This window comes from Catharus ustulatus, chromosome 2 (assembly GCF_009819885.2).
Source record: "Catharus ustulatus isolate bCatUst1 chromosome 2, bCatUst1.pri.v2, whole genome shotgun sequence".
Classification (NCBI taxonomy): domain Eukaryota; kingdom Metazoa; phylum Chordata; class Aves; order Passeriformes; family Turdidae; genus Catharus; species Catharus ustulatus.
Window position 1 is genome coordinate 33111613 of NC_046222.1, and position 19468 is coordinate 33131080.

At 42.0% G+C, this 19468-nt stretch overlaps 1 protein-coding gene across 12 annotated transcripts in view; it reads right to left on the reverse strand.

Annotated features, from left to right (window-relative positions):
* The window catches only part of TENM4 (teneurin transmembrane protein 4), a 634039-nt gene that overhangs the window by 9773 nt on the left and 604798 nt on the right, over positions 1-19468 (reverse strand). For all 12 annotated transcript variants that reach the window (XM_042779057.1, XM_042779056.1, XM_042779058.1 and 9 more), the window contains 3 exons: positions 15158-15454; positions 12234-13848; positions 6490-6632 (listed from right to left, as the gene is read on the reverse strand). In XM_042779057.1, coding sequence (XP_042634991.1) covers positions 6490-6632; positions 12234-13848; positions 15158-15454 — 2055 coding nt within the window. The remainder of the gene's footprint in view (positions 1-6489; positions 6633-12233; positions 13849-15157; positions 15455-19468) is intronic.

A 19468-nucleotide genomic window follows, 5' to 3' on the forward strand; every position in this document is an offset into this window, starting at 1 on the left:
TTGATGAGCTAGTATGTTTTTGACTATGAGCAAATTATTAGGTAAAGATCCTCTATGAGTGCCTCCAAATTAGGTTGCCCCAAACCAGTGGATCTGGACACCTCCGTATATCAAAATTCACAGGCAAAGACCTACCCTCAGGTGTCTTAATCAAGAACAAAAGCACAGCTATAGGGTTTTCTACTGAGGACTGGTTACTTCTGGGCTGTCCCCACTGTTTTTTCACATAGGGAAGTAGGACATGAGATGTGCAAATCTGTAATACTGAACATTCACCATCACTTAGAATCACAGACTAGTTTGGCTGGAAGGAACCTCAAAGATCATCTAGTTCCGAACCTTCTGCCACAGGCAGGGACACCTTTCACTACCCCAGGTTGCTCAAACTTAACGATTAGCTATCAACTATTTCAGTAACTAAATGCATCTTTGTTACCTTGAAAACAGCCCCAAGATGACTTTGAAATGACTTTTTTGAGTGCATTTCTTTGATAAAAGAGTGTATTTGGGAACAACATTCTGTTAAAAGGAAAAGCAAACACATCCAGCAGGAAAAACCCCAACCAACAAACAGAGGCAAACCAGAGCACAGCCAGCGTGTATGCTGTGCTGTGAATATAAAGTGGATGGAGACAAACAGATTATATGTAGTTCAAAGGGGCAGTGTATTCCTGACTTTGAAATTACCATTTCTGTTTAATCTTAGAACTCATTTCAATGAACTGGCAAGCAAAAGAAACATAAAATTTCCATCCAAAACTGCACTGGCATTTGCTGTTCTCTAAAAATTGCTGCTGCTTTTAGCCACTGTAAACCAAGGCATCTATAAGCCAGTTTTACAGAAAAAAGAAGGGAATTCATTGCTATTTTATTTCAATATTTGTTGCTCGATGTGAGTGACAAATATGCTGGGTTTGTTTTTCCTCACAGTCTTTTTTAATCAGCTGTCCTTAAGTGACATTTCACTTTATCTAGTAACAACCCTTTGGAGAGAAGAGAACGACCTTCATCATTTGTTTTCCGCTGCAAAAAGCTCAGGAGAGCGGCACATTACTGGGATCTCTGAATAGCCTCTTGCATCTTGCCAGCACCTCTTGAGGATTTGAAATACCATCGCCAGATCCTATCATCTGTTGTTTTTAAATACCGCCTTCCAGTGTGAGACTGAAAGCTTTAATTTCCCATCAAGGATCCAAGATGTGAAATACGTGAACATGTTTCCAAGTTTCTTTCTATCCTTGTGCCATTACAGACACATAGGTGTTTCTCTTACCACCATATGGCTTACAACGGAGAAAGCTACTTTTTCCAAAAGGTTTGGAAGTTACAATTTCTCTGATAGATGATTCATTTTTAACTCCTTCCTATTTATCACAGAAAGGCTTGGTCCATAAGGGACCTAAAATATGATCTTCTTCTAAACCACCCCTCCACCATGGCCAGGGATGCCTAAAGCCCCATCCAACCTAGCCTTGAACAATCCCAAGGATGGGGTATCTTGTCTGGGAGACCTGTACCAGTGCCTCTCTGCTCTCTGGATACAGAATTTCTTCCTAACATCTAATCTATACCTCTACTGTTTTAATTTAAAACTGTTCCCCCTTGACCTATCCCTATTTGCCAGTGTAAAAAGTTGCTCTCCCTCTTTTTTATAAACCTCCTTTTTATTTACCCTTTATCTCTCTGTTAACAAAGCTGTTGATCAGCCATCTGCCTCCTCCCTATATTTCACATGGCTATCACCTGCAGACAATTCTCTGTCTGGATGTGTCCACCAGCATGGCTGCACTGCAGGCTCTTGGGTAGTCCGAGAGGTGACATGTGGGGCAGCAGAGGTGAGCCATGGGCCAGCAAGGCCAGTGCTCTGGATGCTGCCTGGCTGGGAATAAGCCAAACAGGAGCCCTAGCTCAGGGGCTTAGAGGACAGGTCTCTCCTCCACCCTGCTACTGTACATGACTGAAGGAGGATAATGAGGTTGAGTTTATTAAGCAGATTTCATGTGTGGAGTAGTAAGAGGATTTGCCTCCTCTTGCTCATCATTCTTCAGATTTCTCATCTATTTTCATAAAGCCTCAAGAGCTTAATGTCTTTGAGACTTCAACTCCTTTCCCTGCATTAGATCTTTTGAAAAATTACCATTACATATGTAAAACATAACTGTGGGCTGATGGACAGACGTGCAGACAGCGGGACAATCTAAGCCCAAGCCAAAGCACCTGCAATGTCAGGATGCTTTCCCTGAATGATGAACACTGGCAGAGCCAGTCCCTCAAACAGATTGTCCTTAGTAGAAGCTCTGCCAGGAAGTAGTGCCCTATAGCTCACTTCCTGGCTGAGCATCCCAGAGCAGCCCTTGCCTCCAAAATGCTGCTCCAGAGGGGATGCCAAAAACTACTTTTCCAGCAAAGCCTGTAACAGGCACTGCAGAAAACTGGACCCCGCCTGGAGACAGTGCCCAGAGGATGGAGAGAAGGCTAGGTGTAACAGGATATAGACAGTGATACAAGTGTTGACTCCAAAACACCCCTTCCTGGAAATAGAGCTGTTCTGGCTCCAACAATTACCTGACAGCTCAACGAGACAAAAAGGGAAGAAAAAAAAAAAACCAACAAAAAAATCCCCCAAAAAACCAGAAGAGAAATTGGATTCAGGTGCTGCAGTTCCGCAATATGCCAGAGGTCACCCAGAGTCCCCCAGTGGCCAATAACACTGAACTTGTTCAACAAACAATTTAGTGACAGACTCACAGTCGTGGGAAGGGGGGAGGAGGGGGGAAGTGCTGCACAATGGAGTATTGGATTTTAAATGTCACTTCAGAGCTTTAGGGGGTTAGAGTAAAGCTTATGATGTGCTGACTGTTTCTGAGGTGGTGGATACTCAAAGTCAGAATTATCTCTCCTGTCTTCCAGGCCTGCAAGGCTAGTACCAAAAATGTTTTGGAAGGAGATGTTAGAGCCCTCTGGTTATGCACTCTGAAGAGAGATGAAACATCCATTTATGGGTGTTGCTTTGCTGTTGTGTTCCTGTTAGCTGTTCCTCTCTGATAAAAGAACAGACTCAATCTGCTGGGCCATAGCTGTGATCAGTAAAGCCAGTGGAGTAGCTTAAATATACTTTTTTTCTATCACAAGGAGGTATGTGATCCAGAGAAACTACAGATCAGAAGACATGGAGATGAGAAAGTTGTGGTACATTCAGTGATCAATGCCTTGTCCAGGCTACTTCTAAATGGCAAAAGATCTAGAGCTTACTTTGTATGCTCTGCAACACCATATTACAGTTTGATCAGTCTTATTAGTGGAAAATGTTTCCTGTGCTTCCATTTACCTTGGTTTAATTTTGTCATTTCCTATGGGAAATTTTAAAAAGTTTATATTTTCTTCCAGAAAATATATTTTTTTGTATATATTTCTTCTAAATACAGAGACAACCAGTGGGAAGGAGGACTGGACTGTGTCTGGGAGCATGTATTGATGCCTGGAAGGGTTGGGAGTGAACAGAACTTTATATGAAACATCAGTGTTGGATGCAGGGATAGGCACAGGAGAAAACGGATCATGTGTTCAGGTTTCATATGTGAATGAATTTGGTATATGCAAATATGTGCCTTCAATATGCTAAGTGTGAGAGAAAGCAAGGGAATCCTGCTCTACAGCATTTAAGAGCCACTTGCTATCATAGCACGATACTGCAACTGTAGACTGAGATAAAAATGCTCATGTTTTGTTGCTGTCATAACACAGGGGAAGAATATGAAATGGTTAAATTCCACTTTCATCATCTGAGTGCAAAGGGACTCATCTGGAAGCATGACAGCTGTATAAAGCCCTCTTTTAACGAACAGGTCCCTGCACAGCCCTCACTACAGCTTCTGGCTTTAAAAACCTGTGAGGGATATGGAGATTTTCTTTTCTTCTTATTGCTTTTTCAGGCAGATTCACCCAAAATAGGTGGATGGAAATGTCTGAGGTTACAATACAGGATGTCATAAAAGATATCTATTCTATCACCATCTGTTGAGGGTGGGAGCAGTGATCCTTATCTCAGTGGGAGATATTCTGCTAATGGGCCATCAGTGAAACCAGGCAGGGCATTGCTCTTTATCTTTTCACAACCCATCCTTCCTCCAGCGAGTCATTTTCTGCTAATGGCCCATTGAGTCCCACTGTGTGACTGATAAAATTACTGCATCCCATTGGAAGTTGCTCCAGCCAGGCGGAAGGGCTCAACATTTCTTACCAAGATAAAAACAGAGGTTTTGGGACACTAAGGGAGCTCCTTCTCCACTGGACTCCAGAGGAAAACCGGATTTCTCCACATCACCACTGGACCTCCAGAAGGAAACTGCACCTTCTACAGGAGCACTGCTTCAACTGAACCACATCTGTCACTGCAAGGGGACTGCAACCACCATTTAATGGGACTGCTACCAACACCCTGCCTGACAGGGTGTCAGGTTGTACTCTGAATTTGTCAGGGTTTGGGGTTTGTTTCTTTGTAGTACTGTATTTCTATTTTAATTTCCCTAGAAAAGAACTGTTATTCCTAATTCCCGTATCTTTGCCTGAGAGCCCCTTGATTTCAAAAATATAATAATTTGGAGGGAGGGGGTTTACATTCTCCATTTCAAAGAGAAGCTCCTGCCTTTCTTAGCAGACACCTGTCCTCCAAACTAGGACAGGAAGGGAGGTCTCTCCTTGATTTTATTTCCAGCTCATCTGCCTGTATGAGCAAGGGTCAGTCTACACCTCAAGCTGTCGCTCAAGTTACTTGGTTATTCAATAAGTCAAATAATGATACTATAATACACATTGAAAAGTCATATATGTGTATATATATATATACATAATGAACTAATAAAATAACAATATGATAGCACTACCAATAATAGTAATTTCTGTGGTGGTTCTGTGGCAGTTATTATCTACAGGAGACAACAATACAGAGATGGTCTTCTGGGTGAGCCTTTCCTGTTTGCCTACTCCTGTACAGCTTTGCTCAGGGATACTGTGTCCCAGCAGAGAGTAAGAAAAATCCTGAGGCTTCTCTCATTAGAGAAATAACTTCTACTAGCATTTTATTGTTTAATCCAAGGAAATAAGAAACAAAAAGGGAGTCTCTGAGCTCCAAACTGCAACTGAGTTACTTCACTGTAATAGTTTTCAAGCATCAACACAGTCATGGCAGCAAAAGGCAGAGTTTTTTAGTCCCCCCTGTTTTATTAAGTGACACTTCATATAAATTTCTTGTTGAAGTTGAAGCAGGTACCTTTTAACTTGTCTTCAGCATGGCTATGAGGCTGAATACCAATAATAGACTGACACATGACTACTATCAGTCTACAGTAATTTGTTTGTATCTTTGAGTGATACCTTTTGTGGTTCAGGAAATGTGACCTCCTAGTTTAAGACGCGTACCTCAAGAATCTGCTGCAGAACATCAAGATTTCAGTGAAGCCATAGATAGAGAGGCTAGGGAGGCAGATGGAATCAATTCTATTGCCTACTGTTCTTGTTTTATGAGGAGAAATGTTGAGAGCATGTCCTGATCTCCCCAGGCATGGTGGTCCCTCACTGCTCTTGCAAGGCTTGAACAAAGAGCTACAGCAAGTGGGAACTCAGACTAAAGAGGATTCAGACTAACCAGATGAAAGCCACCCCAGAATACAATCAGGCTATGAAATGAAAGAGAATCCTGAGAGGCAAATGACTTTCAAGGTCATACACTGGTAAGCAGTAGGACTGGGAGTTAACCCAGGGCTCTCAAATTCTGACCCCATATTCTAACCTCTAACAGTAAAGCCTCTGTCTTTCAGCTGAGTAAGTCCCAACAGGAAGATCGGAAAATGATTGGGCTGCAAAAGCTTTTTTCTTGCCAATTTTATCACTGAATTTCACACCAGCATTTACCAAAATGGCTTGGGAAACAAGCCTGTTTTTAAAAGTAGGACACAGTTACATGGGATTAAACCTAGTCAGGGAAAATAAAAGTATAAAATCATAAAAAAATTCTTCCTGGACAGACTCTCTACAATGCAAAAGAGTTTCCTTTGGAAGTAATGTAACTTCTTGTTAAAGACATTTAAAACCAGAATGAATAAGTTTTTAGAATAACAACAAAAAAACCCCCAAAAATCTTTATAAACCTACTCTGTATCAAGATTCACTTTCTTTTTTTTTTAAGCTTCTAAAAATCCCAAGTGCAAAGGCCTTGAATTTAGCCTGCAATATGTGATAATGGGACCTCCTGTGGGAGAAAGAAACAGTAACACACTACTTCACTGAGCAACCAGAAGAAAATATCACAGGAAGAAGCACCATGGCAGTAGGGAACTTAATGTGTGATTATTTGGACAGATTTGAATACTAGAATGGGGTCTGACTTGCTCTTCATCTCGCAACATGCTGGTAGAGCTTTTTTAACCAACACTGCAAATGGATAGTTTGCTGACAAGGGCACGAGATACAATATGGAGTTACATGGATTACCTTGCTGTTGTCCCATTCTTGGGTTTTCATCTGTGTGTGGATTAGCTCATAGGATGGCTCCATCGCATCCATGTCTGGCTTGGGGTAGCCGGGGATGACATTGTGCAGCTGGAACCCAAAGGTGAGCAGCCAACTGTTGACATCTGGAAGGGAAGAGAAACATAAATAAGATTATCTGATCTCTCAAGCAGGATTGCCCAACAGAAGGCCCAGAGGACCCCACAGTGGCTGGGGTCCCACTGTAACAGTCTGGACAAAATGATGAGTGTCTGCTTTGTGTGAAGAGCAGAAACCTTAATGGTTCTAGAAAGAGCCATGTGCCAAAATCTGGCCTTCCCACCTCCAGACAGAGCCAAATTCTGTGCTTCCCCAGCTCTGAAACAGAAATGGTGGCAGTGAGCAAATGGTCCAAATCAAAGCCAACTTCGTGTCTGTTCTTCAACAGCAGAAACCAAGCACTGTTTGAAGGTGTGCAGAACTACAGCAACACACTTGGAGGCTGAGATGCTCCAGCCAATTGGGAAGTGTTATCCAGTCCTACAGTCACCTTGGAATACCTCAGTCACAATACTTCTCTCCCTGAGGACTCTAAAAAGGCCTGCAGGCTGAAGACTAAATGTAAAGCTATGTGGCAGAATACCAGGACATCCAGGATGGACATCTCAGGCATTTAGCAGGCGCTCATAGAAGAGGCTTTGGACATACCCATTGCTTTTTCCATGGACCTCAGTCCAGAATTTCCTGGTATGTTTCATAAGAAGCTATAGTTTGAGTATTAAACCAGTGTAAAGTCACATCATCTTTTATAGTGATATTTATAATCAGCCTTCATACTACCAGCAAGGTACATTATAGTGAAAATAAGTGTACAGACACGAGACAGATATTTTGTTTGGGCGTTTCTTACAAACACCTTAAAAATATCCATGGATGGTGAGAAAACTGATGGTGACTAGTGATAAATTATTGTCTCATACAAAAGAGGGACCACTGGCACTAAAGGGAACATGATGGAAAAACAGACATCGGGACACCATGCCTGCATTTACTTGCCAGTAGATTACAAAGTCTTCCTTGATTTTTGATTGCACAGCTATTAGGAATAGCAGCCGAAAGTTAATCTGCTGGAGGAAAAAATTATGAGGTTGGGTAACTCCTAGATCTCCTAGAACTTCCCCACTTAACTTCAGAGCATTTGATGAGCACACCTTGTTTGCCTTCACTTAGCTCCAGAGGACACATCTGCTACAGTCCCTGAGCAATATGGTGTGCATGTGGCACACAACAGCAATTGCAAGGTAAAGAAAGGTATGAAGGTAAAGTTGAACTAATATTAGCTCCCAGGAGTCTTTAAGTGTTTGGATGTAACTGGAATTTTGCTGGTGGTTGCTCTGCTTAAATCTGGAAGTGTAAAGACTTGATTTTCATTTTACTAAACTCAGTAAGTGTTGTTGAAACAATCTGAAGATGGAAAAAAAATTAAATAATCAAATATTCATATTTGAATATTTTTTCTCTAATCCCATGAGCCTAAATGAATGCTTAGAAGAACTGGTTGGAAAAGAAATAATGGATGCAAGTGGTAAATAACACTGTTCCAGATGACTGGAGAATGAGGAGCCAAACAAACAGACTATCTGTTGCTTGTTTTCCTACAGGCCAAAATGTTGCGATTGGGCAGATGTCCAAAAAGCCCTTGCGACAATCCATGTGGAAGAGGGAGGATTTCTGTAATAAAAACACTTCTGTTCACTCAATGTACAGATTGTTTTTGGAGTGTCTTTGAAACAGAGAGGTTGAGGGGGTATGAAAGAAATGAAAAGGCTCATTTGATTATTTTGTTGCCTAGTGTTAAGCAAGCCTGCTTCCAAATCCTTCTTATCTCAAATGAAGAACTTTGATGTACATATTGTGGACCAGGTGGTCAGGAGAACAAAGTAAAACAGTGAAGGTCAGCACTGGTGCAGGAATTATTTTCCAAGCACTAAAATGCTAAAAAGAATACAGCATCCATGCTGAACTGCTGAAAAATATGTAACATGTCTGGAAATATCCATCAGAAAACTGACTTCCAAAAACATTTGCAAACAGGAGTTTGTTCTTTTTGGGAAGAGGTATTGGAATACCCAGAGCAAAAAAACCACCAAAACAAACAACCTGAAACCATGGGAAGAAGGTGCGGAGCTGAGAAAACAGAGGGGAAAATACTAATTTGCCAGGAGGCAGTGACAACTTTTTTGACAGAAAAGTACATTTCACATCACAGAGGTTTTTTTCAGCTACAGTAACCCTGCCAACACATTTCACAGTAAATTCATTTGAGGGCAAAGAAAAAGAGTGCTTAATGCAGACACATGTAATGGAAATGTCAGTTCAATCCATCAAAACTGCTGAAGCTGGCAGCAAAGCTCTGTGCCATGAAGTGTACAATCACTAAAATATTCATGTTTAACAATGGGCCTCTCAAAACATAAACACCTGCTTCTCCTGCTCTCCCCTCCATATACCTTCCATTTCCTTAAGCTCAGAGACCTCAACATTGTGGACCAAACCATGTGTTGGTCACCCATGTCCTGGACACTGAGCTCCCCTAAGGAAAAGCAGGTCCCAGCGTGGGAATGGAGGCACAGAGAGTGGGTCCTCATGCCCAGATCTGGGCAGATTTGGTTGTGATGACAAGGACAATCTTATCATGGCTCCTGCCCATGAGGTACCTGAAAGCCTGGGCAGAAAGAAGCGCTGGGGTAGAAGTCTTATGTCACAGCACTCATCCCATAGCATGGATTGAGGGAAGAGAAACTTGAAAAATACATTTGGGCTCTGTATTCTTGAAAAACTAAAAACAGAACTTACAAGACCATGGGAAAAATTATTTGGTGCATATAAAATATTAGTGTATCAGGTTTTTGACATCTTGATTTTATTGTCAGAGTTGTGTGGGAAGCTCTGCACCTGTTCCAACACAGGGCTAGAAAAATATTTTGTCCTGTCTTAACCTGCGCAGGAAAACAAAAATCTGTTAATATGTCACAAAGCAACAGTTCAAAAACTAGATCAGTTCAAACCAAAAATTTCCAATTAACTTCTGAATTAAACTCCATTTTGGTTTTGACTCCTTATTTTTCTTTCCAGTTTTAAATCATTAGTTTACACTTAACCTGAAAAGGTTGAAAATCCAAACCAAATTTTTCTTTAAAGGACATTTTGGAATTTGTCGTTTAGACAATTTTGACAGCTGTTTATGCTTCTGCTGAGAAATGTTTCAAGCTCAACCCTTCCCCATAAACAAATTCAATTTTGATAAATAAGCCTTTTCTGATAGGAAAAGTTACCTTGAGGTATTCCCTCCCAGCCTTAATCATCAGAGTGAGAGCATACAGGATCTTAGCCTGCATCTTTTGACATATTTTACTTCCCTTGTGGCATCATCTTCTCAGCTCTGGAGAAAACAACTTTTAATGAGAAAACCCCATGATCTAATCCTTATGATTATTGCAGAAGAACCAGAAAACACAAATCCTAATGTCTAGAAAAACAACCAGGATAAAAACCCCAGCATTCTTACTTTGTAACATTTATTTGCTATTAAGCGTATCTCGTAACTCAGTGGAATGCAATTATTGTTGGATATGGGAAAGTTGTGATAGTTGCATCAAGAGGATTTAAAAATTTGATGTGTGATTGTGGCACTTGGCTTTTCAATGGAAAGTGTCTAGAAAAGAGTCCCACCAAAAAGTCTTCTCAAACTCTTCTCATTGCTACCATTGTTGCACACAGTATGGAACTAGATTTGAAGAGGGAAAGGGATAAAGCAAAGCTGGCTGGAGATACACCTGGGGGCAGCACCCCAATGGCAGAGGGATAGTTTGCTATTATTTCCTTCAGGCAATCTCAGTACAGGCAGAGGATGGCAGCAAACATGCAAGTGTGATCAGATGGCCATCTGAAGATCAGTGCCATCATGGTTTGTATCAGCAATAGTGTGGCCAGTAGGACCAGGGCAATGACTGTCTCTCCGTACTGGGCACCGGTGAGGCCACAACTCAAATCTTCTGTTCAGTTTTGGGCCCTTCAGTACAAGAAGGACATTGAGGGGCTGGAGTGTGTCCAGAGAAGGGCAACAGAGCTGGTGAAGGGTCTGTAGCACAAGTCTGATGAGAAGCAGCTGAGGGAACTGGGGGTGTTTAGCCCAGAGAAAAGGAGGCTCAGGGTGATCTTATTGCCCCCTCTATAAGAGCCCGAAACAAGGTTGAAGTATGGTGGTAACAAGCAGTAGGATAAGAGGAAACAGCCTCAAGTTGCACAGAGGAGGTTTAGATTGGATTTTAGTAAAATATCTTCACCAAATGGCTCTCAGGCACTGGAAGAGGCTGCCCAGGGCAGTGGTGGAGACACCATCCCAGAAGAGATTAAAAGACGTGTAGTTGAGGCACTTTGGGGCATGATTTAGTGGTGGATGTGGTAGTGCTGGGTTAATAGCTGGACTTTATAATCTTAGCAGTCTTTTCTGAACTAAATGATTCTATGAATATAGGGAGAACATTTAGCATACAAAAGGGTTTTCTGTAAAAAATACCCCAGAACTCATATTACAGCAATTTTATGAAGTTTCAGGGGAAGCAGTTCAGAGTTTGTGTCAAGCTTTGGAGTAGGTGTGCCCCAAAACCTGTTCTTTAAGACTAAAGCACCTTCTTTTCTTGACTTTTTGTAGACACTGTTAATTCTCTGGAGCAGATTAACTTTGAACTACATAACTGGTAGTGTGATAGTCATGTAGACACTCTGAAATGGCTGACTGTAATGAAAGGTTTAAATTGCTTTGCCATTCTACTAAAACAAATCTGTATGCCATTTGTTTAGCTGTAAATAAATCTCCAGACAAAACTGTGTAAACAGAGCTGCCCCTCTACAAAGAGAAAGGTTATCAGGACATTAATTGGTAGCTAAACTTCAGATATCTGAGGGGACAAAAAACTGTAAGCAAAATAAAAACCACAAACACCTAAGACGAGAAAAGGAAGCAGGTTTGGGAATTGCAATCTCCATCTACGCTAATGAATTAAACATGCCCTGTACATGGAGGTCCAACTAAAACTTATGTCCATTAATTAAAGCATAGAAAACCTCATGGTAATAGGACACTGAGAGAGGAATTACCTATTGTACTGGTTTTGGTGAGGATAAATTTCTTTACAGTAGGTAGTGTGTTGGATTTGTTCTGGTAAGTGTTGGTAACACAGGGATGGTTTTGCTGAGCAGTGCTCACACAGAGCCAAGGCCTGTTCTGCTCCTCACCCCACCCCACCAGTGAGGGGGCTGGGAGTGCACAAGAAGCTGGGAGGGGACACACCTGGGACAGCTGACTGACCTAAAGGATAGGGTGTCATGTAAAGCTGGGAAGGAAGAAGGAAGGAGAGGATGTTTGGAATGACGGTGCTTGTCTTCCCTAGTCACTGTTTTGTGGATGGAGCCCTGCTGTCCTGGGGATGGCTCCCTGCTGATGGAAAGTAAAGAATGAATTCCTGGTTTTGCTGATCTTGCACAAGCAGCTTTCACTTTTCCTATTAAACTGTCTTTATCTCAATGTCTGTCTATGGGTTTTCTCACTTTTTCAGTTCCCCATCCCACCTGGGAGGAGTGACTGAGCAGCTGTGTGTGGGGCTTAGTTCCATCTGGCATTACACCATGACATCTATTTGCTGATGGCAAGCTGGTGAAAATGCTTCTTAATTTAAATGTCTTACCTGTCATGTAACATTTGATATCCTGAGAATTGCTAATGGGGTTGTTGTTTTTGAACATATACAGGTTGAAAGGCATTATGTTATTGCTACTCAGATGCTTCCACATATCATGGTCTGGACTTGTCCAGCGACCTGCTAGCACATCGTAGTCTCTCCGCCCCATGTGGATAAGCTTTGTGAGGGGGTCATACAGTCCTCCATGGTAGCCAATGATGATCTGGAAGTTGGGATTAGTGTCCATATAGATCTCCCCATATGCTGTGTACAGTATCTGCTTGATCATTAAGCCAGTCCCACTGAAGACAGCCAAAGGAGTGCCAATGTTATCACAGGCTATGTAGAATTCATCGCCGCTGCTGAGCTCCATTGCAAAGAGGTGGCCTTGGAGGTCATAGTACAGGGAGGTGATCTCAGAGCTTGAGTGGTTGTACAAATGAGTGACCTTGGTTGGGTTGGTCAAATCTGCGTAGAAGAACTGCAAGTGATGGCCATGGCTAGTTTTGCTGGAGACTCTCCTTCCTAGGCCATCATAGCGGTACTTCACACTCCACCCACTTGCTTTATTGTAGGCTTTGATGAGCAGGCCAGCTGAATTGTACTCAAAAATATCATTGCCCCTTTGCTTCAGGAAGCCATCTTCATCCATTTTGTACTGCACATCCCCCAGTCTAGTAATCCTGTCCCTGAGGTCATACCTGAGTGGTGTAAGGCGGGCACTATTCCCTGGACTCAACAGATGGAGGTTTCCATTTAGGTCATAGCTGTATCGCCAGAGAGGTTTGTCATTGATAGACACAGTCTGCAACTGGCCATCAGCATCATATTCATATGAGTAACGAGTTGTGTTTGCGTAAGGGCCAACCTTCAGCTCTTTCTTAACCACTCTGCCCATGTTGTCGTACTGCACAGTCATCCAGTACATGAGAGACCGGAATATCTCATACTGGACCTCCTTCATCCTGCCATAGGCATCAAAATGTTTCGTGTGGGTCATGACAGCAGTGGTGATAATCTGGTTGATATCATAGTAAATGACCCCAAATTTGCCGAATTGCTCAGTTTTGCCTGACACATCATCGTACCTGTAGAGATCAATAGGCAAAGGCGTCTCATTGATGACTGCTTGCATGCTAGTCACACGGAAGCTGTTGTCATAGTTATAGTCAAAGCGTGCATTCACCATGCCTTCCTCAGTGAAGCGGAAAATCTGTCGGTCAATGAGGGGTCCTATCTGTCTGTACCTGATTGTGCAGGTGAACCCTTCATTCTGCAAGTTTATGGTCTTCAGCATGCCCGCAGTTTCGTCATATGTGAAACTGATCTTTGTGGTGTCGTAGAGCATCTCAGCTAACTTGGACAGCTTCCCATACTTGTAGATGACACGTCTCCCTGTGCCCAAGTACAAAGTGTGGAGGAGCTGCTCATCTTCTGTGAAGTCCTGAATCACTGAGGCATTGCCTTCTGGTGGCCGGTAGATGTTCCTGTAGTAACCAATGGAACGAATGGTTTCCAGAGTCTGACGGGCAACGTTGGGCATGGTCACCGAGGACAACCGGTCATTCTTGTCAAACTCGAAGATGTACTGTCTCTGACTGTGAAGGAGCAGCACCATGGACTGGATGGGAAGAAGAGAAGTATAGATTATGTCCCTGTTTTTTGAGCAAAATTATACCCTCATGAAATCTGAAAGATTCCTCAATCCAAAGAGGAGGGCAAGTAGGACAAATCTTTGCACTCATAAAATTTAACAATGGAGGTAAGGAGCTGCACATGGCACATCAAGTATCCTCAAGCAGGAGTGGGTCAGTGGAAGAAGCAGTTAATGCAGTGAGGAAGGTCCAAGTTCAGAATGCTCAGTTTTTCAAATCACTAACCTATACCAAATTCCCTGTGCCAATAGCCTTTGAAAACTAACTAAATAAAATTGGTAGAGCTACTTAAACAATCCTTGAAAAAGTATTCCCCAACACCTTCCAATGCTGATTACTCATTTGTGTCAACCCATCTTCTGTTCTTCACTTCCTCCAAACTTCTCCCTGAATGCTTATATGTTCTGGGATTTTTAAATTATTTTTTTATATAACAAACAATCCACATAGATTGTATAATACAAGGAATAAGTCAATACTTTTTCCTTTTTAAAAGATATGGCACAGTATCTTTTTTAAGGAAACCACAGTTTCCTTAAACTGTTTCAGGTATAGGTGCTATTCAAAAACTAGGAATAAAAAATTCCAGTCCTAGGTATATAGTATATATATAGTATACAGTATACAGTATAAAATATATATTATATAGTATATAGTATATACTATATACTATATAGTATATAGTATATAGTATGTAGTATATGGACCTGTGGGTCAATGGGCAGTGTAATGCTGAATGCTAACATCCAGAAAATATAAGTTTCATGCTAACCCAAAGAGTGCAGGCCCTGGGAAACAGTCTGAAGTGTGCTACAAGAGTCTGGTTGAATTAATGCCGCACTTATTGATTACATTTATTTTTCTAAGTAGTAATGGGCCACTTGAAGAAGGCAGGATGTCAGACTGTATAGGTTTTTTTCACATGGAAAATCCTACTCTAAATTCCTACTGTTCACTCTGCTGACTTTATCTGAACATATTTTATGTTGCAGTCAATTAAATAAAACAAGATGGTGCTTAAAAAAATCACATCTCAAAGCTTCACAGTTCACATACTCTCAGCATGACTGAGAAAAAAGCATCTCAGACAATTTTCAACAGCTCTGTGGTGGTCTGGCACCAAAGCCACTATATGCACCTCAGTGGGACAGGAAAGGTGGACTGGACCATAAAGACCAGCAAGTACCTGAGGTGGAGTGCAGCTGTACTGATGTCAAGGGAGTAAAGCCCATGTGCCTCAAATGCACCATCTCTGAGTGGTAAGAGCATTCTTACCTTCTCCAAGTAGGTGTAGCTCCATGATTTACCATCAGCAAAGATTCTGGATGTAATTCTGCCAGACTGATCGTACTCCATCCTTTCTGACATTGTGCCCCTCTGAATCCCTGCAATGTGTCCTCCTGGGGAGTAGGTGACATTGACCCCGTTCAGTCTGCTGCTGGGCGACCAGAGACTTGGCCTCCCTGCCTGGTCGTAGAGGATGCGGAGCGTGAACTTGCGGTGGTCATCATAGATTTTCTCAGTCCTTGTCACACGATCAAAGTCAAGGGACAGCAGGTTTCTGTTGTGAACCTACAGGGAAAAAGAGAGAGAATTAGGAAGCTGGAAACAGTTTAAGTTAGAAACGCTAGCCTTGTTTCACCAAATACCTTTTTACATTGCATCGGAGAGAATCCAGCTGTTCACTGCTGCTGGATAAGAAACAATTTTTAAAGCAAAGAGGTTTTTTTAAAAAGGAAAAACATTGCTTTTATTGACTTCAGTGAGGAGAGAGGCAGAAGTAGGGTATTTTTGAAACATCACTACGGTGAAAGAACATTGCTCATATCCCAAATCTAGGTTTAGGACTGCTACAGCAGATGTAACCTACAGAACACAGAACGACAACTTGCTGCAAGGAATATTTCCAAGATATTCTACTTATCAAACCTTGAATATTGAGTCTTTTGCTTTCATGAGCATCAAAAAATACTTGTAGAAAAGAGATGGATGTTGTGCCAATATAGCAAGAATCAGTGTTCTTCTCTGAGTACTGAATACAATGCAGGCATCGGAGGTTAAGTATTTCCCCTGAGATGAAATATGGAGGCTTTAACCGCTGCAGATATTACATAGAGCAGGAACTTTCCTTTAAGAGCTGGAGCTTTAACTTCATTGTCCTGGGGTTATTCAGAGTGGCATAATTATACTCTGGTCTTTGGAAATGCAGAGGCACTGGAGGTAAGTAAAGGTATCTACTTCAAAGGCAAGTACCAGAATACATTTTGACTCAGAGACTGCAGTGCACAGCAATACAAAAAGGAGCTGATAATACAGCTAATGTTTAGCCATGTGTGCAAGGAGACTTACAAAGCCATATCACCACAGCAGCAAAGTACTGGTTTGAAAGCAAGGAGGAAAGTCAGTATTCCCAGTAGGAGCTTGCCAGTGAAGATAGCTCTTTCTCCATCCTACCACTTCCAAATCTCTTTCAGCTAGTGAACATCTTTCTTCTGGAAGGGTGTAGATTCTTCTTGAATGAATCTCAAACTCTGAAGAGCTGACTTGGTTTTCAGTTCTCTTTGTAGCCCTTCAGCTACAGCCAGTAAGCCAGAGTTTGCTGCTTGCTATGAGGTTTTAAGACCAAGTTAAAAATACTGCCCTATCCTGCTCTGGGTAACACTGAAACTCCTGACTGGAAGTGTTCAAAAACATGTAGATATGGCACTAGAGGACATGGTTTACTTGTGAATATGGTGGTGGTTTTTATTTTAGTTTAACTCACAGGACTTTGCATGGTCAGACTTGATGATCTTAGAGGTCTTTTTCAACTTGAACAGTACCTGATTCTATAATTCTGTGTCCTCAGCACTGTTCTCTCTTCCAGCTCTGAGCTTGGCCATTGCTCAATGGCCAAGGATATATGACTGAATTCCTCCTGTATTTTTAGGGATGTGGGAGTATCTGAGAGCTAAACAGCAAGAGGAAGGATGGGGTTGAATCAAGAGAGAAGAGGTTCCTCAGTCCTGGAAGAACAGGAGAAGGAAAGGCTGAATCACTGCAGTGCCTTTGTCTTGCATGGGCAGACATCTATGCCTAGAGAATGGGGACAACAGAAAGCCAGAATTCAAAAGAAGGTATCGCAGGAGCTGGGAAGAGAAGGGATTGTTGCCATGGTGTAAGTGTGAGGATGATGTAATAGAAGAGGCAAGTGCAACAACAATTTTAAATATATGAATAACAAGGATAAAAAGTGGGTATAACTTGAGGGAAGAAACTTTGTAGAAAGGTAGACAGTGCTCTAATTAAATATCTGTGAAATGGAGTGTAAATGTGCATTAGAAGTGAAGAAATCAGCCACTATGACAGGGAAAATAATTAAAACGGTATCAAAACTCTTAAGTACAGATGCACATAAGTAACTTAGAGAAATTTGGTATCTCCTAGGTGCTTGCTGCTATAGCGAAAGAAACACAAGTGGCAATTCCTTGCAAAAAAAGACAAGAAAACCAGGAAATATATAGCATTTCTGTCTCCCATGTATTCACAGAGCAGCTCCATCCTTCTTCTGCTCCAGGTCTTTGCCAAGAAGTCTGGAAAGGGCTCTTCTAAGGCCGGAACAGTAATCCAGGCTGAACGAGGTCTTCCTGAGAAGTATGTTAGCAGCAGTGCCATTCACTGGGCTGGAAGGACTGAACAGCAGGTCCCTGGATAGCTCTTTTTTAAGCTCAGTCCAAATGTCTGTATTCTATACTGGTGCCATAAACTGTTCCACCCTCTCCATGTTCTGGCAAGCAATGTCTGTGTGACTAGTTGGAACCAATCTCCCTTTTCCTGTATTTTATTTTTTAATGATTTGTTTTATTCGGCTCTCTTGGTGTGCTGTCTCTTTTATCTGAGAAGTGCTGCAGTGCTAACAGTAACCCCTCAAGGTGATGAGCAAAGTGAACCCTACCATGCCAGTAGCCTCTGAAGAGGGTCTAAATCTTTTTCATACTTGTTCAAGGGCATGCCTTGTATAAAAGTGAATTTTCTGCAGAAGAACTGACAGGGCTGCAGGCTGCAGTCCAATAACTGTATTTTATGGTGAGCAGCTAAATAAGGTGCGATCCTCCATCCCAGACCTTATCCTGGAATGGAGTCTGAAAGCCTCAGGCAAAAAGATTTTGCCCCTCAGAGTGTTTGACAAGGCTTGTGATCAGAAAAGGATCAAGCCAGGGTAAATTTAAATCCACAGTTCACACTGGATTTGACTGGATTTAAAATGTGTGAGAGACCAAATTTAACCCCAAACTCATGTTCCATAGTACTTCATTCAATCCCTTAGCTTCCTGTGAAAAAAAAAAAAAAAAAAAAAAAAAGAGCATAAACACACCATCATCTCTGATTTCTCCAATGCTTCCTTTAGCACTCCTTTAGCTTAATGATATTTAAACAACATGCATTGATCTCCCTGGGAACACAAGAGCACAAAAATGGAGGGGATTCTCATGAAAACAGCCTGGCAACCTTCAGCAGAGGAGGGCAAAAAATACTCCTGCAATGAGAACTCCAGGAGCCAACAACACCCATGTGATGAACAGCTGCCTACAAAAGAATTTCCCCAGCAAACTGCTAAAACTGTTGGAGTGGCCATAGCCAGATCTCAATGTCTTGCAGAAATTGTGGGGATCATCCTGGACATCTTTGTTAATCAGCAGGAATAGTTAGCACCATATCCCCCTCTGGTCATGTCAGCTCTGGGGATTTCTGGGATACTAGGTCTTGAAGCCACTATTAATCTGCTGCCAAGGTCTTGGGGAAAAAAAAAACCCAAAAAAAGACTTATGACAGGAGTTACCATGGTTAAATAAATAGAAGAACTGAGCCAGCAGCTTGGTCTCTTTTTCGTGTCCTATTTTCTTTATTGTCAGAGATTATTTTACATTCTTCTTTATTGAAAAACTCAAGCTTATTTAATTTAAAAAAAGGGGAGGAGTCCTGTTCCTTGAAGCAGGGTTTACCTAATGCTCTCTCTGCAAATGGAGTCTGCTGCTGCTGTTGGCCAGGGATGGGTAGAATTCATAGCCAACCAATCTGCAGAGATATCTCACTGCCAGGTGGGCAGACAGAGCATCACAACTTTCATTCAAAAATGAGAGAGACTGCTTTAACATATTTGTGCTGCTTTACACCTGCCTGGCCAAGTAGAGAGCCAGGTCAGCACTGATGGAACAGGGAAAAAGGCATCAGGGGTGTCCTCCTGCCCTTCATCCGTGCAGAAGTCCCTGCTGTGTGCCTTATCCAGGCAATAAGGATCCATGCATTGTATTATTTCCTAGGGAGGGTCAGGGAGGCAGCTGTGAAAGTGGCTTCATTGTGCTAGGAGCTGGGAGCTCATGGCAACAGGTTGCCAGTCCCCAAGCACACTGTGGAAGGAAAAGGAACAACTCATAAAAAGTGGGTCCTTGGGATGACAGCAGAAAGGATTATTCTTTTACAGTGTCCAGATCCTGTTGTCCTCACTTCAAAGGCTTCATGCAATGCTGCTGGAGCCTCTTTGGGATATTCTTTCCCCATGGAAAACCATGTCTTTCTACTGCCTTGTGTGAGTAGTGGAGTGAGGAG